The sequence below is a fragment of the Octodon degus genome, unplaced genomic scaffold (genome assembly GCF_000260255.1).
Source record: "Octodon degus isolate 3935 unplaced genomic scaffold, OctDeg1.0 scaffold00130, whole genome shotgun sequence".
NCBI lineage: Eukaryota > Metazoa > Chordata > Mammalia > Rodentia > Octodontidae > Octodon > Octodon degus.
This window is the reverse complement of record NW_004524706.1, coordinates 5,529,296-5,550,382: the sequence shown is the minus strand read 5'-3', so window position 1 is coordinate 5,550,382 and position 21,087 is coordinate 5,529,296. Positions and strand designations below refer to the sequence as shown.

General features: G+C 48.4%; 1 protein-coding gene and 1 non-coding gene across 2 annotated transcripts in view; both read left to right on the top strand.

The window, feature by feature from the left end:
• Positions 1–223: 223 nt before the first annotated feature.
• The window catches only part of Epha10 (EPH receptor A10), a 38,270-nt gene continuing 17,406 nt past the window's right edge, over positions 224–21,087 (top strand). The window contains exons 1-5 of the mRNA XM_004641037.2: positions 224–419; positions 2,602–2,666; positions 3,566–4,244; positions 10,094–10,249; positions 10,573–10,923. Of these exons, the coding sequence (XP_004641094.2) occupies positions 314–419; positions 2,602–2,666; positions 3,566–4,244; positions 10,094–10,249; positions 10,573–10,923 (1,357 nt within the window). The 5' untranslated portion in view covers positions 224–313. The remainder of the gene's footprint in view (positions 420–2,601; positions 2,667–3,565; positions 4,245–10,093; positions 10,250–10,572; positions 10,924–21,087) is intronic.
• On the top strand, positions 3,290–3,394 carry LOC111812580. The gene has a single exon (XR_002818053.1). It is a non-coding gene; the product is annotated as a U6 spliceosomal RNA (small nuclear RNA).

The window sequence follows — 21,087 nt, the reverse complement described above, 5'->3', positions numbered from 1 at the left end:
CCCATCACACTCCCCAGCAGCCTCGCTCTTGCCCGGGGATGCCCCACCCCTACGGCTTGGGGATTTTCGGGACCCCTTCTTTTCTCCCTCCAGTTAGGTGTTCCGCCCCTGGCCTATGAAACTCCACCTCCCCACCCTCTGCTGGCCCGGATTGGTGGACCTCCCGCGGCGATGCCTAGTGATTGGTCCCCATGGATGATGGTGACCGTCAAGGCCCCGCCCCAGCCCGCGCTAGGGTCTGGGGGCGCTGCTCAGCGGCGCTGGGCTGGCGCGGCTCGAGCCGCGGCTGCACTGACAGCGCCGTCTGCGGACCATGGAGACTGGCGCCGGCCCGCAAGCGCTGCGCCTGCTGGTCTGCCTGATGCCTCTCTGTCTCGCACTGCTTTTGGGATGCGGGCGGCCCGGGACTGCCGAGGAAGGTAAAGAGACTGGTGACTGCTGGGAGCCAGCTCTGTTAACAGATTCGGAGCCAGTGACAGAGGCACCGGTGGGAATCGTTGGGGAGACTCGAGTCTGTTTGGAGGGTGAAGAAAGCGGGGAGAGGGCGGCAAAGAATTAGAGAGAGCGCGAGGAAGGGGCTAAGCGATAGGAGCGGAAGGGCGTTGAGGATCTCGAGGCTGCAGACCTAGGAGGGTCGGGAAGAGACCAAGGAACGGCGGGAGCCAGGGACCGGTGAGACGGACAGGCTGAGTGATGAGAGGTGGGAGTTGGGGGGGCGGGGAGAGGTTGAGCTCCGGAGAGACGAGATGCGGAGGTGAGGTCGGAGTGTGAAGAGACAGGATGGAGCCCGAGCAGCGGGGCTCGGGGACCACTGTGAGGCCATCAGGAGGTGGAATGTTGGACTGGGTGGCGGGCAGCCGCAAAGGCTGGGCGAGGAGGAGCTGTCCGCAGTGCTGAATTCGGAGCGCAATCTGTCTGGCGAGGACCGCGTTGCCGGACTGGGGGTTGTCGGCTGTATCGAGAGTCTTGTCTCTGATTCTGCATTTGGGGGAGCTGTAGGCTCAGCTGAAACCAAAGGCGTCATAGCCAGGTGCAGAATCCTGAGGATCTAGAATTGGGCATTGACCATAGGATTGGTCCCATCGCAGATGCCTTCCAGTATGTAATTCCCATGTGCTGTTACTTGTGTTAAATCAGCACGCTGTCAGAGTCCTGCCCACCATCGCGGATGCCTGTGGAGCCAGTCCCTCCTAGAGGCTCTTACCTAGGCGGCCCACCTTCCTATTTAATCTTCAGATGAGTAATCCTCCAAGATTTTGGGATAGCCTGGTTTCCTGTTTCCAGGCTACTGGATCTGCTGTCCAAACCCGTGCTTCTCTGTGACCAATGCTGAGAAAATGCAGGCTGCTGATCTGACACTTCCCTAGGGAATAAAGTGATTCCAAGCTTCTCTAGTGTGGGAAGGGTTGTGGATTATACATAAAAGGACCACTGATATTCTTTCAAGGGCAGTAGAGATGACAATCCCTGGGAAAGGTGCTGGTTGAGTAGATAAGAGATTTTTATTTCCCCTATTTCCTAGTAGGATGTTACCACTTGGTTTTCCCCAGAGGCCCCGAGAATCAAACCAGGAAAATTTAAAGCTCCTCCACACCTGTGACCAGCCTTCAGAAGAGCCCCTGAGTCTGAATGGATTTGGGACTGTATTCAGAAATCCCTCATATACCCATTTTCTCTCCCTAATGGACACTAAGTTATTATTTATTTATTTATTTTATTTTATTTTGGCGGAACCGGGGATTGAACTCAGGCCCTTGCGCTTGCCAGGGAAGTGCTTATTCCACTGAGCCATCTCCCTGGTCCCCACTAAGTTATAATTTAAGGGACCTGGGAATGATGAAGAGGGTCATTGTCTCCCTACCCGAAATTTAAGAGCTGGCCTTAGGGCATTTGGCAAGGATTTGTGGAAGGCTGAATGATACCCCTCCCCAAAACTGTTCACATCCTAATTGCCAAAACCTGGGAGTCCTACTGTAAGTGGCAAAAGGGAGACTTTGCAGATGTTGTTAGAGATTCTGAGATGGAGAGGTTATCCAGGATTATTTGGATGGGTCCAACATTATCACAATGCAATAGCCCTTATAGGAGAGATGTAGGGATGCAGGAGGAGCCAGAGTCTGAAAGGAAAAGGTGTGATGACAAAAACACTGACCAAAGTGATGCACTTTGAAGGTGGAGGAGGGGCCAAAATCCAAGAAATACAGGTGGCCACTAGAAGCTGAAGAAAGCAAGAAAATTGATTCTCCCCTCATAGCCTCCTAAGGAAGGGAGCTGACCCTGAGACTTCTAGGAAACTGATATCAGGCATCTGACCTCTAGAACTGTAAGAGAAAAAAATCATGTTGTTTTAAGATACTAGCTTTGCAGTAATTTGTTACAGCAGCCCCAGGAAATTACACAGACTCTTCCCCTAATCACTGTGGCTTTGTCTCTCTGGACTTGAGCTATTCACACCCTCCTTACAGGGATTTATGCAATGGGAAACATTTTGCCACATCCTCTAGCCCCTTGCTTAGCAAAATCACAGAGAATTCCACAGAGATCCTACCCTCCTAAATGGACCTTTTTATCTCTGACATCTCTGTTCTCCTCTCTCCTTAGTCATTCTTCTGGATTCCAAAGCCTCCCAGGCTGAGCTGGGTTGGATTGCACTGCCTAGCAATGGGGTAAGTGTAACATCATTTTTCCCTGCCATGGGGATTTTTGAAAGTCTGGGACTCAGCCATTCTAGCTCCCTATACTCACATCATATCACAATTCATCTCAACAGGTGTATAGCAGCCCTGGTGTCAAACCAAAGTGGCCTATTAGAAAATGTTGAGGTCTGGGGTGATAACTCAGCGGCATAAGTTCCTGCCTGGCAAGCTCAATGCTCTGAGTTCAATCCCTGGTACAAAAAAAGTTGAGTACTTAGCCAGATAGATAGATAGATAGATAGATAGATAGATAGATAGATAGACTGGCTGTGTCCAGGAACAGAGGTATGTGACTTCTAGAAGGAACTACTGCTGGACAGTGCCTTGCACACAGTATTATACTCCAAGCAGTATTTTCTAGTGGTTGACAGAGCAAACAAGGCATGGGAGTCCTGAGGGAGTCTTGGAAGATGGACTCAGGCTGCAGTAGTGTAGGTTATCGCAGCAGTTTGGTATGGTGCAAAGAGCAGTGAATGGAGAGCTGAGAGACTCTAGGAACCCTTCTAGCTCTGCCACTAACTCAGTGTGCATATGTGGTCAATTCACTCTCCCTCTGCAACCTCCGTTTCCCATCCATAAAAATAAAGATTAGTGTCTGCTTCACTAGCACGTACACTAAACTTGGGGTCCTACAGAGAAGATGAGCATGGTTCCTGATCAGGGATGACATGCAGATTCATGTATTAGCCTACACTAAAGAAGAAAAAAAAAAGGACCATTTATTTCCAAAATTTCTTCTAAACATTTGGGGCGTTTAGGGTAGTGAGAGGGAAGACAGGGGAGAATAAAAAGACTGAGAAAGGGCTGATGCTTGACCCCCAGTGAGTGCCTTGGATATGAGCAGTCCCCTTCTTCATTCTTTGTCCCAGTGGGAGGAGATCAGTGGCGTGGATGAACACGACCGTCCCATCCGCACATACCAAGTGTGCAATGTGCTGGAGCCCAACCAGGACAACTGGTTGCAGACGGGATGGATCAGCCGCGGCCGTGGGCAGCGCATCTTTGTGGAGCTGCAGTTCACACTTCGCGATTGTAGCAGTATCCCTGGCGCTGCAGGCACTTGCAAGGAGACCTTTAACGTCTACTACCTGGAAACTGAGGCTGACCTGGGCCGTGGGCGTCCCCGCCTGGGAGGTAACAGACCCCGCAAGATTGACACGATAGCAGCTGATGAGAGCTTCACGCAGGGTGACCTGGGTGAACGCAAGATGAAGCTGAACACAGAGGTGCGTGAGATCGGCCCGCTTAGCCGGCGAGGTTTCCACCTGGCTTTCCAGGACGTAGGCGCATGCGTGGCACTGGTCTCCGTGCGTGTCTACTACAAGCAGTGCCGTGCTACAGTGCGGGGCTTGGCTGTGTTCCCAGCCACCGCGGCTGAGAGCGCCTTCTCCACGTTAGTGGAAGTGGCCGGGACGTGCGTAGCACACTCGGAAGGGGACCCTGGTAGCCCTCCGCGCATGCACTGTGGTGCTGATGGCGAGTGGCTGGTGCCTGTGGGCCGCTGCAGCTGCAGTGCAGGATTCCAGGAGCGTGGTGACATCTGCGAAGGTATATGGTGGACTGGGAGGTGTGGCGTGGGAGCCCAGAGCACAGGTGGCAATTGGGAGATACAATGCAGATAGGAATGGAGGTGCTATGGGCTCTGCAGCTGGGGAGGGAGGGTCATCATCTTTTGTGAAAGTTCTAATAGACCCAATGAGTGAAGTTGCTAAGAGGTAACACTGACTCCATACAAGGAGGCTCAAGGGACCTGTATTTCAGACTGTAATAGGCAGCTCACATAGGTCTTTTCACTTATTCACATAGCAAACAAATCATCATTGTCATTTCACAGATAGAAAACAGCCTCAAAGAGATCAATACCTCACTTGCAAAGTCAGAAGATGGGAAACCAGGATTTGAATGCAGGTTTGCTCAGCTCTCAGGTTCTACCACACCATGCCACCTATCCTACACATAGGAAAGATCTCTATAGCACCCCAAGCTTTGGGCTAGCATTGTAGGGTGTGAGCTCCCCAACACATGCAGCCACCTACTATATGCTGTATATGTCAGAGGCTGGCTGGGGTATTCTTGAGCTCAAGGGAAAGTGGGAGGTTGCACCACATGACTGCTAAGATCCCACTCAACTGTTTGAACTAGAATCACTGCGTCCTGGGGCACTCCATGATGGGTTTCTGATGGGTCCTTTCATTGGTGGGGACATTAGAAACAGACCTCTCCTCTTGGGTCTGCAGCACTGGAAGCAGGGCATAAAGATGGGGTTGAAAATGTATGCCTTTAATGTAGGAAGATCAAGGGATGCAGTTTCTAAACCAGGTCCTTTTTGTGTGCTAAGACAACAAATGAATCAGACATAGTCCCAGCTCTTGAGACACTCATGTATAGATGGGGAAAGGCAAGGGTTAAAAAAATCACATAGGGGTGACATATAACAGAGGGATGCAAAGTGGTGGGAAGGCAGAGGAGGGAAAACTAAACTTGTTATGATTGCATTGTTCAATCATCCATTCAATAGGAATACATTTATTCAGGTTTACATGTATATAGATGAATGCCACCCTCCATCTCTGGGAGAAATCATGCTTTAGTAATCAACTTAGAGGCAAGAGCCTTCCAGAGCTCTCCAGGATCTTGTCCTGTGCTCTCTAGCTCTCACTGCAACCTCTGTTTGTATACTTACCTCCATGGTATACAGTGATTTAGTTACATGAATTTCCACTACTAGACTAGAAACTTCTTGAGCCCAGGCCTGAGGGGGTTATTGGTCTCAGCAGTCCCAGCATCCATAGCAGGATATGATACAGGGCAGGTGCTAAGTGGGAAGGGTGAGCAAGTGGTTACCATAGGTTGTGATGCATGCCAACAGAGAACTAAGAATGCATGGAAGGGAACCCAATTCTAAGGCTGAAGAGCTTCCCAGAGAAAGTGAGAAAGCTTTTATTCTAGGCAGCTGAAAGTGTCCTGGGATTAGCAATTGTGTGCCGAAGCCTGGTAGCCTGATTGGTGCTAAGCCAGTGCAGTTAGAACAGAGGGTGGGTGTGGGTGGAGAGAGGCTGGGGCAAATCATGGAGAGACCATGAACATCAGGAAACAGAACTTAAGCTTTATACTTTAGAACAATGAGTTGTCTTTGTTACTTCTGTCTCATTGTTGGGATAAAATACCTGACACCCAAAATGAAGGAAGGAAAGGTTTATTTAGCTTATAGTTAGTGGAGGTTTCAGTCCATAATCAGCTTGCTCCAAGGCACAGTGGCACATGGCAAAGGGGCAGTAGTTAATGGCAGCAAAAACCAGCAAAGAACAAAGGGAGGAGCAGTGGCTGTGGCAGCTAGCAAGCCTCTCTCAGCTCCTTATATTGTACTCAGGCTATCTGCCCTGGGGCAGGTGCACACTCACACCCATAATCCCAGCATTGGATCATGAATTAATCACACACTCTAGAAGCTGCCTCAGTGACTGCATGAGGCTTTGGGGGGATAACTAGACACAAACCATAACAACCAATGAGTAATCAAGCATGTTCAGATTGACATATTCCAAAGACCACTTGAGCTGCAATTGCAAATAAAGGATTGGAGAGGAAGGCTTAGAGGCCAGAAGATGAGGAAGAAATAGTGTAACAGTCCAGGAGAAAAAGGATGGGCTGTTGGACTAAGGTAGTAGCAGAGATCCTTGAGAGCTAGTGATGAACATGATTGGGATATAGCAACCAAAGCACTTAGTGGCTGCATGACACAGGAAACAGGCATCCTTTGACTCTTATGCTGCTGGGGAACAATGGACAGAAGGATCATTCACTGGCACAGAACACAGCATGTGGCTTGGCAGGTGCATTGAGGGGAGGTCGCAAGAAAGTGGGGTTGAAGCTTAGAGCACAGGTACTACTTGAAGCTGTGGCTAGTATATAAACCAGGGGAATTATGGAGTAAGAAGCAAGAGGGCCAACAGTGCAGATGCACAGAGGAGCGATATTTAAAAAGTGGCAAACCAGAGCCCATTAAAAAGACTGGGGAGTAGGATGAGGCTGGATGACAGCCAGGAGGGGGTATGTGAAATCCCAGGGAGATGGTAGGGTCCAGGGGGGAGCAGTCTACAATGTAGCTGAATAATCAGCCAAGTTGGGGATTGGGCAGTGCCTACTTGGTGTTCTTCGTGAGGGCAGTTTCAGCTGATTGGAAAGAGCACATTACAGCTGAGAGTGAAGGACACTGAGGCATTTCAGGGAATCAAGAAGCTTAGATTTGAAGGGGTAGAAGAGATGGCATCTTCAGGAGGTCACTGGGTAGAGAGGGTGTGTGTGTTTGTGTATGCTTGTCATTTGAATATAGTCAAAGGACTTTTACTATAGAAAGATGAGTCTAGAGTAGAGATAGATGGGCAAGTCTTCAACAGGAGGTAGCTGTCCCTTCCTTTAGGACTGAAAATAAGGAAAAGGGAGACAAGTGTGGATGGTGTGTGTGGGTTGATGCCCAGATGCTGAGGGAATTACCACTGATGGTTTGTCTTTAGGTAGGAAGGAGAACATCTGTACAGTGGGACAGTCCGATTCTTCTTTTGTTCACTTCTCTAGGTATTTACAGCTACAACAGTCTCTGGCTCATTGTAGATGATAAAATTATGAATGAGTCAGACGTTGGGGAAGGTTTGGATCTATGCTCTAGGACAACACATGTGTGCAAACAAGCATGTGCAACCACGCGCACGCACGCACACACACACACACACACACACACACACACACCCTGAATTTAAGTCTACTTCTAGTCAGTGCTGAGACCCCTTCCATTGGCTGAGACCAGACAAAAGCCATAATGGCCTTGTCTCTGCCCTGGGAACAGGATCTAGGGACAATACCAGGAAAAGGTTCAACAGGGAGGTGCTATTTGAAGTGGGATTTGGATAATTACTGCACTACATTACAGGAGGAAAAGGGGTATGTTATGAAGCAAGCCCTGAAAGTGTGACAAGGAGAGTTTGTTATGGCATGGGTATGATGACCATCGGTGAAAGTTGTTGGGGCATTTTAGAAGAGACATAGTGGTCAGCTGTGTGTTTAGTAAGCCCGGACCTTCTACGTGTCTTCTGCAGCTAAGTACATACTCCTCTCAAGAGGTAGGTGGTTGTGGAGGAGAGAGTGCTAAGATACTCTTTCCCTTTTTTGGTTTCTCTCTTTACTGAAGTTGACTCTTGTTCTCCTCATTGTCATTAGAGGAATTAGTGAAAGAACTAGGTTCCTCTTTGGGGGAGAATCTGAGCATATGACTTGCATCTTCAGATCTTTGTGGGACTGCACAGAAGTCAGGGCCTCAAGCAGTGTAAATCCTCTGAGGTTCCACAGGGCACATTTGAGCTCCTGCTATGGGTTGGCGTGAGGGGAACTACTGACAAGAAGGATAATTTGGGCTCTTCCTAAGAAGTACTTTTTAACTGTCAGAATCTACGAAAGCAGCCTCTGAAGGAGATGAGCTCCTCATTCTGCAGCATATGAGCAAAGGCCACGGCTGCTGCTCAGACAACTGCTGGAGATCAGACTGAGGCAGCCGAACTAGATGACCTCTGAAATACTGACTCTGACCTTGAGGAGAGGAGGCAGGTGCTGGCTCTCAGGAATCCCTTTCTGAGCATGCACTGCAACACATCACTCTTCTAAACACAGCCTCTAAGGCAGAGATAGCCATACTGGCCCTGCTGGGACCACACAGACAGCAGCTAGAACAGCAGCCCTTCTTGTACGCACAGGGTTGAGTGCCTCCAGCATTCCTCTCACAAGGCCCTGAGACCTGGCACACAGGGTCATCTCCCCCAAGCCTGCCCTGGCCCCTGCCTTCTTCATAGCTCAGGCACACAGGCTGTTACTACTGCCCCATTTAACTAAATCCAGAGAGGTGCAAGGAATAGTCTGGCTAATGCCACACAGCCCAGGCCTTCTGAGTCCCAGCCTCAGAAGTAGCTGGGCCCATGATTCATTATTAAGGCAGTAACTTCCAAAGGCTCTGGGCCCCCGAGACCCTCTCCCAAGCATGTTGCCGGGGACTCTGGGCAAGCTGAGTCCTCTGTCCTGAAGACAACAGGTATTCTCAGCCCCTCCCTCTCTCAAAGACAATTCCCCCTGGAGCTCTGCACCCCTGCTGCTGTACTAGGCCTTCTTGGAGCTGGACAGCAGCTACCTTCAATCACCAGCTAAACTGGAGGGGAGGCCCAGGGTGCAAGGTGAGGCCCACCAGAGCTCAGAGAGGAGGGGCCAGGAGCCACTGCATCCCTCTTCCCCCTCTGGCCCAGCTGGAGAGAAATTGTTTAAAGTGGGTGTTTCTTCCTTTCCATGTCAGGCCTGTAAGAAAAGAAGAATAATTATCATCATTATTGTGTGAGAGTAGTCAGTACAGAGCTCATGTTTTATTTCAGTCGTGTTCTGTCTCAGTGCCCTCCCACAAACCTGGCAAAGCTCAGACAGGACAACTGACATACCCAAAGCCACACAGCAAATGAGGGGTAAAACCCCGGTCATTCAGCTATATATATAAGCCCATGCTATCAGTAGCTGTGCTTTGGGTGAGGTGGGGAAGGGAGAGAAGCAACTGAGCAGGTGTCAAGCCTAGGGCTGGACTCTTGGTTCAGGAAACTGTCCAAGTCTCTCTTTTCTCTCCACCCTCCTCCAACTTGTCTGGCTCTGCTTCCAGAGGACAGGCCAGGGTGTAAGTTGGGGATGCATGACGCACTAAGTGAAGGTGGGCGATGGGAGCCTGGCATAGTTAGCGTGTGCCAGAGTGCAGGTGTGGGTGTGTGTCCGTGGGCAAGTGCAGGCCAGCCTTGCGGCTCCTGTCTTTCATCCTTTTCTCCATCCCAGTACCACTTGGTTCAGCTCATTTTTGTCTAAGGAGTCTTAGAGCAGTGTGATGTGGCCTTGGAAAGGGTGGGCTGGGCTGGGGGCCAGCAGCTGGACAACTTAAGCTCAAGAACATTAGTCTTTTCCTTGTTAGTATTTGTGCTGCCAAAGTGAGCAGTCTCTTCATTTTAAAAATTGGGAGGATGCTGGACATGCTGATGAATGATTATACTCCCAGAATTCAGGAGGTTGAGTCTGAGGCAGGGAGATTGCTAGGAGTTCAAGGCCAGCCTGCGCTATATAGTGAGTTGAAGGCAGGCTAGAACTATATATCATGAGACACTGTCTCAACAAACAAAAACTCGGTGGAGTCATGCCTCACAGGTTGGCGGGAGAGGCATATGGAAAAACCAAATGGACGATTACTGTGAGGACCAAGGGGCTACGCTGCAGGAGCTCAGTCCCCAGTCCCAGAAGCTAACTCTCACCCCTTCCCCCCGACGGGCACAGGCAGGAAAGGGGGAGACTAGCTGTGGAGGAGCCCCTTCCTCACCGGCCCCTCCCCGCAGCCTGCCCCCCAGGGTTTTACAAGGTGTCCCCGCGGCGACCCCTCTGCTCTCCGTGCCCGGAGCACAGCCGGGCCCTGGAAAACGCTTCCACGTTCTGCGTGTGCCAGGACAGCTACGCGCGCTCGCCCACCGACCCGCCCTCAGCCTCCTGCACCCGTGAGTGCCCCTCCCGGCCAAGGCCGCTCGGGGGGATTGGGGTGCCTATGGGGAGACCTGGGGCTCGGTAAGGGGGGACGACCCAGAGTGTTGGGGATAGGACAAGGAGAGCAGCCCTTACGGGGAGTGAGAGGAGGCCTGGGAGGGAAGATGCCACTTGTAGACCCGAGGGCCAGGTTGGGATCCCGGGCGGTGCCCCCACCCCCCAGTTCAGCCCCCCTCCACCCAGGAGAGCCCCGCCCCCAGCCTGTCCCCAGCCTGCCCCCCTCCTCACTCCGCCCCCTGCCTGGCCCGCTGAGCGCCTCCTTCCCCGGTGCACCCAGGGCCACCGTCGGCGCCCCGGGACCTGCAGTACAGCCTGAGCCGCTCCCCGCTGGCGCTGCGGCTGCGCTGGCTGCCCCCGGCCGACTCCGGCGGCCGCTCCGACGTCACCTACTCGCTGCTGTGCCTGCGCTGCGGCCGCGAGGGCCCGGCGGGCGCGTGCGAACCGTGCGGGCCGCGCGTGGCCTTCGTGCCGCGCCAGGCCGGGCTGCGGGAACGCGCCGCCACGTTGCTGCACCTGCGGCCCGGCGCGCGCTACACCGTGCGTGTGGCGGCGCTCAACGGCGTCTCGGGCCCGGCGGCCGCCGCGGGAGCCACCTACGCGCAGGTCACCGTCTCCACCGGGCCCGGGGGTAAGGCCAGGCCGCGCCGCGCCCGCGTCGCTCCACCCCGCCCCACCCCGCCCCAGCCACCGCAGACGGACGCCGTGGGTGCCAGGCCGCAAAGGGCCGAGAGCCCCGAGGCCCCGCAGCGGTCCCTAAATCCCAACGAGGATGTGAGCACGTGAGCGTTGTGGTGAGGGCGGGAGCCACGTGGCGTCCCCGCCCCTCTCCTGGACGCGTCGCGGACTGCCCTCCACCCTGCCTCTGATTTCCCAGAGGAAAAAGAGATGGGAAGCCCCTTCTGCCATTCCTTCAAACACAAAAACAAACCAGAACAGAACACAGTAGACGGCCGAATCCTTGGTCCTATCCTGTGTCTCACAAAAAACAGCCCAGCGCTGTGTCCCCTCCCTCCGCGCCTCCATCTGGCACGCGGGTGGGGCGCGGCTGCCACGCTGCGGGTTCTAGAAAAGGGCAGGGAAGTAGGCGGGGTCAGGCCGCTGGGGCTGGCATCCCATTGGGCCCACACCGTTCTGAGTCTGGAATTGAGGTGAATAAATGAAGCCTGCCACCTTTATACTACCCCCTTTTCACTCTTGACATCTAGTTTTGATTTGTCTCCCAGCTGGGGTACGCTTTCAAGTAATCCCTTAGGCGTCCTTTGCAAGAAAGATAAGTGAGTGCTGAGGTTTCTGAATTCTTTTCCTATCTGAAGAGATGTGATTGCTTTGCCACCCCACTTCCCTGTCTCCTGGGACCCTGTTTCTCTGTCTTCTGGTACTTGTATAGTCAGCAAAGTCTGAGGTTAGGGTTTCATTGCTTTAAGTAGCTTGAGTATATGCGTGTGCACACATACTGGTGTTTGAATAATTCCTCAACCCACTGATGAAAATTAACAACGAACCTATATGGATTTCTTTTCTTGGAATTTGCCTGGGACACAGTAACCCTTTTGATCTGCATTCTTCCCCAGCCCTGCATATACACATCCCATCATGGAAAGTTTTCTTCAGTGACTGCTTTAACTAGAAGTTTTGATAGCTCCTTGAATCTGTCTCTTAAAACTATCGCTAAACCCTAGGCTGTACAACCATTTTCTGATTCTCAACTCTTGTCACTTCCTTTATCGTTTTTTAGTTTTCTTAATCTATTTCCTGTGTGTTTTGAGAGATTTCCCAGTCTGCCTGGTTTTGTGCAACAGCAGTTCTGTTCTTTATCATCTCTGTTGTTATTTAACTTTTGCTATTGCATTTTCACTTAAAAAAATTAAGTATAGGACCGTCACACATGCCTGTGATCCCAGCACTGTGGATGCTGAGACAGGAATATCACTGAGTTTGATGCCCACCTGGATTATGCGTGAGACCCTGTCACAAACAAACAAACATTCTCAGTATAAGAAAAAGTAACTATAATCCTATTACCCAGGCATAAACAACTATGGTTATCTTGAGGTATTTATTTCCCAGATTTTTTTCTCTATATCCATGTCCATAACTATCTACTATAAATTCTCCTTTCTAATATATATTATACTGACTTCCCATTTGGCCTTTCACATTAACAACGCTGTTCTTTTGATATAGGAGAAAACACTTCCATTTTCATTTGATTAATAAAAATGCTAACTTTCTAACAGAGCACTATGGCACATACTTGGGAAGCTGAAGCAAGAGGAACCCTTGAGCCCAAGAGTTTAAGGCCAGCCTGGGCAATACAGGGAGATCCCTATCTCAAACACAAAAACATGGGCTGGATATATAGCTCAGTGGCACAACACCTGCCAGGCAAGTGCAAGGTCCTGAGTTCAATTCCCAATACAAAAAACAAACAATGAAAAACCAAAGCACTCAAAACACTAAGCTCCCGTTGCCTGAATGCTGCTCCGTGTTGGGCACTGTGCATTACAAGTTTCTATATCAACTCACTGAAGTGAATTCCATCTATCTTTCAAACAAGGAAACTGAGGTTGGAGGTGCCAAGAGAGACCCAGGCACTGAGCCCAAGTGTGTCTGCCACTGAAACCCTGTGCTTTGAACCCTGAGGCCACCTAATGCTTCTATTTTTTACTGGACTTTTTTTTCTCAAAGATCAAGAATGGATCTGAATTTTATAAACTGCCTCTTAAGCACCTTTCAAGATGACCATATGTTTTTCTCCTTTGACCTGAGAGTATGAGGCTATCTACCCAGGTCTCATTTATTTATTTATTTATTTATTTATTTATTTATTTATTTATTTTTTGGTACCAGGAATCAAACTCGGGGCCTTATGCTTGCCAGGCAGGCTCTGTGCTGCTGAGCCGTATTCCTCGCCCCAGATTTCAAAATGAACCCTCTGCATCCCTGGGTTATATCCTACTGGGTATGAATACTCTCACTAGTTTGTTGAATTAATTTGCTCCTATTTTAAGATTTTTCTCCCACTTACATTTTAAAATCTTTATATTGCTGGAGTTTGAACCCAGACCCTCATGAAGTGTTCTATCTCTGAGCTATGCCCTCAGCCCAATAAATGTATATCTTAAATTTTCAGCCAGGTATGGTGGTGCACACCTATAGTCCCAGCACTCAGGAGGCTGTGGTAGGAAGAGCATGTGAGTTCAAGGCCGGCCTAAACTCCATAGCAAGACCCTGTCACACACAAAAAAAAGTTTCTTTCCTAGTATCTTGAGTTTCCTCAGTATCTCTGGAACTGGGATTAAACTCAGGCCCTTGCGCTTGCCATGCAAGCGCTTATTCTACTGAGCTATTTCCTGCCCCTCCTATCACCTTTTCATCATCCCTAAAAGAAGCTGGTTAGCACCCAGCCATTCCCCATTGCCTCCAGCATCTGGTAACTACTATTTACCTTGTCCCTCTATGCTTGCCTGTTAGGGCATTTCAGTATGCAGTAGTATGTCATTTGTGAACTTTCAGGTCTGACTTCTTTCACTTAGCCAGTTCTCAGGGATCATCCATTCTGTCCTGCATATCAGTATTATGTTGCTATTTATGGTTGAATGATATTCTGTTGCATGGCTATGCCACGATTTTGTTTATCCATTCATTCACTAATGAACATTGGCCTGCTATGAATGATGTTTCTATAAATATTTGTGTTGGAAGTCTTTTTCTCTCATGGACAAATTTTGTCTTTGTTTGTACATTTGTTCACTTTGCAGTGCTAGGGTTGGACCCAGGGCCTGGCTTGTGCTAGGGGAGCAGGCAAGGGCTCCGCCACCATGGTGAGCCCTAGTCCTCATGTAGAAGGCCTTGGGTGAAGATATAGTTTTCACTTTTCCTGGGTTTGCCCTTAGGGGTAGAAAATGCTGAGAGTTCCTTAAGAAGTTAAATTGGATCTCAAGGACCCTGTTCCTATAGGACCAGTGTCCTGATAAAGAAGGAGGAGGTCCACGGCTCCCTGGTCTCTGTCCAAGGGTGCATGGAGGAAAGGCCACATGGGGACACAGGAACACGTGGCTTTCTGAAGTCAAGAAGAGGGACAGAAGACAGAAGACAGACCTCCAGGCATGTTGCACTGGGACTTCTAGCCCCCAGTAATATGCAAAAGTACATTTTTATCATTTCAGCTACTTGGTCTATACTTCACTGTCTTATTAAGGTAAACTGAACTGACTAAATATGTATTGTAGGTTTTTTACTTTTTGTTTTGTTTTAAGACAAAGTCTGGCTGTGTAGTTCAGGCTGGCTTTGAACTCACTCTGCAACCCACACTGGCCTCAAACTCAGGTTATCCTCTGGCCTTGGCCTCTGAAGTACTGGGATTACTGGTGTGTGCCACCACACCAGGTTTTTAAAACTTTTCTTTTAAGGACCACTTAATTTTTTTTTCATTTGTAGTACTGAGGATTGGACTCAGGGCCTTTACACTGAGCTCTATCCCTTCCATCCCTTCCTTTGTTTCCCCCTCTCTTTCTCCCTCCCTCCCTTTCTTCCTTGTCAGGCTCTCACTGAGTCATTAGGTTGCCCAGGCTGGGGTCAGATTTGGATTCTCCTGCTTCAGCCTCCCAGAATGCTGAAATTGCAGGCTTGTACCATCATTCATGCCCAGGTTACCCATAAAGGCCTTATCAGATATATGATTTGCAAATATTTTCTCCTACTCTGTGGGTTGTCTTTCACTGTTTTTTCCCGAGTGTTCTGTGAATCATAAAAAAGCATGTAATTTAGATGCAGTATAATTTGTTTGCTTTTAAAAATCAGTTGCTTGTACTTTGGGTGTTATTTCTAACATTAAGTATTATTACCTAATCCAGGATCACAAAGATGTATGCCTATATTTTTTCCAGTATTGTGGTTTTGAGTCAAATTATTTTAGAGGATATATTTTTCACTTCCAGATGCATTGCTTTTCCTTTATCTTTTCATTTCTGATTTTACTCTTCTGTGGTTAAAAAGAAAAAAAAAAAAAGATTTTTGAGGGCTGGTAAGATAGCTCAGCAGACTATCTTACTGTCTTGCCTTACTTAGGCAAGTGCAGGAACCAGAGTTCGATCCAGGGTGCCACATGCCATGCTGGCCCCATCCCCAGGTATGCTGAGCTGGGCACTGAGACCAGGCGTGGTGGCCCACACCTGTAAACCCAGTACTAGGGGGCTGAAAACAGGAGGATCAGTATGAGTCCAAGCTGCGTAGTGAGACAGCATACATAAAAAAATTTCCTGGGGCCCACCCACTCAGGGCTCCCCTCCTGTCCCTCTCTCAGACAGGAGCTTTCTTTCCCTCAATAAATATATTCTGCTCATAAAAAAATTTTAAAAATAATAAAAAAGAATTTTGTATAACTTTTCCTCTTTTAAAATAGCCAGGCACAGAGGTGCATGTCTGTAATCCCCACACTCAGGAGGCGGAGGAAGGAACACTGCCAAGAGTTCAAGGCCAGCCTGGGTTACAGTTACATAGTGAGACCTTGTCTTTTTTTTTTTTTGAGACCTTGTCTTAAAAAAACAAAAACAAATAAAAACTTTTATTAACTTTGGAAGTTTTCTTTGCCATATGAGATGTAGCAAATAAGTACACTGTATCATGGCTGCTTCAAACGATGCACATTATTCTGTAGTGTTTTATTCTGTCCCTCTCTTTTTCTGTCTATATTACATAAAGTATATAATTTGATTCTATTTCCTTCTTATTTTATACTTGATGTTAGGTTTTCCAGTCTACTGTGATTTTGTTAACACTGTTTGTATTTGCTATGAATTTTTTTTGAAATATTTCAGTTTTGCTAATGTGCTTTTGATTTCCGCAGTTTCCGTCCCCGTCATTTTCACCGTGTCTCCTCCTGCTTTTCCGGCTGTCCTCTCTTCCTGGTCTTCCTCTTCTGTTTTCTTTCTCATTGAAGACGTCAGGCAGGCTCCTCCTTTCTCACCTGTCACACCAAATCCTTTTCGAGATTGACTCCTGCTGAGTCTTCAAAATAACCTTGATGTTCCTTCATTTCGAAATATTTTTCATTTGCCCAATTTCTCGATGTTTTCTGTTTATTTGTTCTTGAACAAGGAATAGCTGGTGTTTGCCAAAAATATGTGTGAATTGCCCTTTGGGTTTGTCTAGAGGCTTTTGACTGAAAGTAACAGTAAATCTCAATCCAATTGACCTTAACGGAAATGATTCTTAGGTTGCCTGGGAAGACTACAGTTAGAGGGAGTTAATTCAGCAGCTCAGCAGAGTCCTCAAGCACCAAGGTTTTTCCATCTACCTGCCACCTTTCTCACATGGACAGGTTCCTTCATGGTGGCAGGTTGCCTTGACAGCCCCAGATATCATCTCTTTAGCATCCAAGGGCATAAGAAGAGCTCTGTCTTGTCTGGTCTGTTGTGGTATGGTGTGGTCTGCTCTGCTCTGGTCTGATCTTCTCTTCTTTTCTCCCCTCTCCTCCTCTTCCCTGTTCTCCCCCCACCCTTTCTCTGTGAGGATTGAACCCCTTTTTGAGACAAGCTCTCACTATGAAATTCAGGCCAGCCTTCAGCTTACTATGTAACCCAGGCTATACACAGGAGGATCTCATTGTGGTCCTCCTGCCTCAGTTTCCTGAATGCTGGGATTATAGGCATGCACCACCACCCCATGCAAATAATTATGTCTTCCTTGAATGATATTTTTTATAGCACATTGAACCCAGGAGCTTTATACTGGGATTACAGGCACATATTACATGCCCAGCCCTTGGACTGTCTTTTTTTTTAAGAGCAAGAAAGTTTTTGGGCTGCTGTGGCTCAGTGGTAGTATGCTTGCCTATCACATGGAAAGCCCTGGGCTCAGTGAAGTCCTCAGTGCTGGAGCAGTGCGGGTGGGAAGAGGAATTGAAGGAGATGAAGAACCTTTCTTAGAAATCCCCTCTCCTTCAGAGGTGAAGAAAAGGAATTAAGATGTGTTATGCACATGTGCCAGCTCCCCATGATGAATGTAATCATTATGTACTGCAAACATGTTGTACTACTAAAAACCAGAAAATCCCCTCTAGCCATGTGTGGTGGTACACACCTGTCTATAACCCAGCACTCGGAAGACTGAGGCAGGAGGATCACTGTGAGTTCAAGGTCAGCTTGGACTACATAGTGAATTTAAGGCCAGCCTGAATTACATAGTGAGACCCTGCCCACCCCTGAAAAAGAAAAAAAAAAAAAAAATCCCCTCCCGTCTTAGCTAACTTCTCTTGACCAGAATTGAATTGTAACCACAGCCTAGACCAATCATTGGTAGGAGTGAATGCACACTAGTGCGTTGGTACAGCCAGAGTTCACTTGAGCCAACCACAGGAGAACAGCGGACCCTTAATTAAAACTTGGGCTCAGCCAACAGGGAAGGAAGATGTGGTTGGCCGGTAGGTTTCCCTTGGGTCGGCTGTGTCCCTGGCCCTTCTGGGCTGCACCCTTCATTTCCGGTCTGGACAGCAGAAGCTGGGCTCCAGGTTTATGTCCTGCCGCAGGACTTCTCAGGCTCTCACCTCTGCATCCTGGCCGTCCAAGACCCTCAGTGGTTCAAAGATGACACTCCTTGCCTCTTCCCGCATCCACACCCACGAAGGACATGTCACCTTCTCGAAGCTGCATCTCTCCTCTTGTCTCAGTTCCCTGGGGGAGCTGCCATCTCGAAGTGAGTTCTGGCTGAGCGGCACCCCTGGGAACAGAGAAGAGCACTTTCCCTCAAAGGCAGTCGAGCGCTGGTATGATGGCTGTGCATTGTCCACTTGACAAAGACCTTGCTTTTTTTTTTTAGGGTCAGACACTAGGGGGAAGAATAAAGGCTTTTTCAAGTTATTTTTAGAATAGTAGGCAATGCCACTCTGTGGGCAGCAGAGCCTGGGGTTCATTACAATTACACTTTTCCATCTAGTTCCACTGGCTTTATCCTAGGTAAAAATATGCCACTCAAGTCGCTGTCCCCCATTCTGACAGCCTGCTGTCAAGATGCATTTATGGTGAGATGGTAGATTTTCAACGCTTTCTGAAGTTTCTTGTTTCAGCTGCAATTCGGGAGAGTCTTGAGGTGGGGGCTGCTAGCGTGAAAGCACCAAAGGCTGGAAGCCACAGCCAAGCGTTTTTCCATGAGTGCACCCTCAGTGGCCTGCCTTCAGTTCTTGCCCCTCGGCTGGCTGATAGCTACAGCCCGAATGCCCTGAGCTGTCCAGCAAACTCACCGTTGTGGCCAGGGGGCATTGCACATCCCTGTCCCCGGTCTTTCCTAGACATGTGGTGCTGCTGCCCCTCGCTCCTCCTGTCGGTCACCTCGCATTGTATGGAGAGCTTGCCCCATGTTAGATTTTATGCTCAGCCCTTCATAAGCATTGCAAAATCTCCTAACAGGCCTGGCCCTGTTGTTTCCATTTTGCTGTGTGTGTGTGTGTGTGTGTGTGTGTGTGTGTGTGTGTGTGTGTGTGGTACCGGGGATTGAATTTAGGACCCTGCGCTTGCCATGCAAGTGCTTAGTCTACTGAGCTATCTCCCCAGCCCCACATATTCTTCAATATTCTCTTCCATTGGTTTCTCCTTGCAACCTCTCTGGCTTTTATGACCATGTTTGATTCCAGTTTTCCTTCTGCCTCTCTGTCTGGCTTCTCCTTTTCATTTTTGTTAGTCCATATTTGCAATGCATAATGGTTACATTTCTATAGGGAACTGGTGTGCATATATAGCACATCTTAATTCATTCTATGTGTCCCTCTCACTCCCCCCACATCTTTCCAAGCTTTTCTTTTGCCCACCTCCCCCACCTGTGTGTGTGTGTGTGTGTGTGTGTGTGTGTATCATTATTAATTAGACATAATCTAGACTGGTGTTTCTAAAACTTGTCTGTACATTGGACTAACAGACAAGCCTTAAAATTATACACCCTAATGCCTCAGCCTTGCCTTTTGGAGGTCATGACTTAATTACTTTGGTATATGACCTGGGCATCAGTATTTTTTTTTTTCAGAACCAGGGATTGAACTCAGGCCCTTGCGTTTTCCAGGGAAGCACTTATTCCACTGAGCCATCTTCCGAGCCCCGCATCAGTATTTTTGTAATGATAAAAGCACATAACATAAATCTTGCCATTTGAATCAATTTTGAGAACTTTTTCATCTTGCAAACTGAAACTCTCAACCCATTGTACAGCTCCCTTTTGTCCCCTCTACTCTCCCCAGGCCACCACCATTCTGCTTTCTTAGAGCTTGGCAACTTTAATACCTTATATTTAAAAAGTGCAGTGTTTGTCTTTTTGTGCCAGGTTTACTTCAGAGTGATGTCTTTAGGCTGTTTCCATGTATACAGCCTATGGCAGGAGGTTTCTGTGGGTAGGCTTTATCTTCTTTATCCATCCATCCACTGGTGGATGTGTAGGTTGCTTCCCTCTCTTAGCTGCCGTGAATAATGCTGCAAAAAAACATGAGTGTGGAAATCTCCCCGAGGACCTGTTTTTAGTTCTTCTGGAGATAGTCCAGAAATGGGATTGCTGGGCAATGGGGAGATTCTAGCTAGCTTTCATTTGAATCTGCACATTGTTTTCCAGAGTGACCACACCACTTCTCATTCCCACCCGCAGAACACAAGGGCTCTTAACTTTCCTCCCTACCCCCTCTTAGCCTTCTCTCTCCCTCTGTCTCCTTTTGGGAGCTGAGAATTGAACCCAGGGACCTTGCACTGAGCTATATCCTTGGCCCTTTTTTATTTTGAGACAGGATCTCACTAAATTGCCTGGGGTGGGCTGAAACTTGCAATCTTCCTGCCTCAGCTTCCTAGAGTGTGGGGATTACAGGCATGTACCACCACAGCCAGATTGTTTTTCTGTTTTTTTGTAGTGGTCATCTTAAAGGGTATGAGATGATATCTCATTGTAGTTTTCATTTGCATTTCACTAATGATCAGTGGTGCTCAATCCCATTTTCATATACATGTTGGAAATTTGTGTATCTTCTTGAAAAAAATTCTATTCAAATCCATTGCCTGGGCTGAGGCACAGTGCATCAGTACAGCATTTGCATTGTTATCATGTGTTGGCCTTGTTTCCATGCCTACACCACTCAGAAACAAGTCCTTTGCTTGAGTTTGGTCCCTCTTCCTTCTCTTCTTCCTCCTCTTCTTTCTCTTCCGTTTTTCCCTCATCCTTCTCCTTTCTTCCTCCTTTTTCATCTTTTCTCTTATTGGGGATTGAACTCAGGACATTTGTACTGAGCTACATCCCCAGCCCTTTTGGTTCTTTTTGTTTGTTTTTTAATTTTACTTTATTTTTTTCATTTGTGTATTTGGTACAGGGTTCAGCCTCCCCAGTGCTGGAATTATAGGCATGCGCCACTACATCCAGACTCTGTCACCAGCTCAGCTTGGTCCAAGTGCTGCATGTGGGACCTGGATCAAATTGCTTTTTATTTTGAGACAAGGTCTCATTAAGTTGCCCATGCTGAGCTCCCTATCCACTTGTCTCAGCCTTTCCAATAGCTGTTGCTACTGTGTGTGTGTGTGTGTGTGTGTGTGTGTGTGTGTAGTGGGACATCTCACTGTATTTCAGCTTGGCCTTAAACTCAGTATGGAGCCCAGGCAGGCCTCAGACTCATAGTGATCCTTCTGTTTCTGCCTCCCAAGTGCTGACCAACTGGCTCCTTTGGTTTTCAGACGGTGTTTTACTATGTTGTCCAGGCTGTCCTTGAACTCTTAGCATCAATGGTCCTTCTGCTTCTGCCTTCCAAGCAGCTTGGACCATAGGCATTGTTACT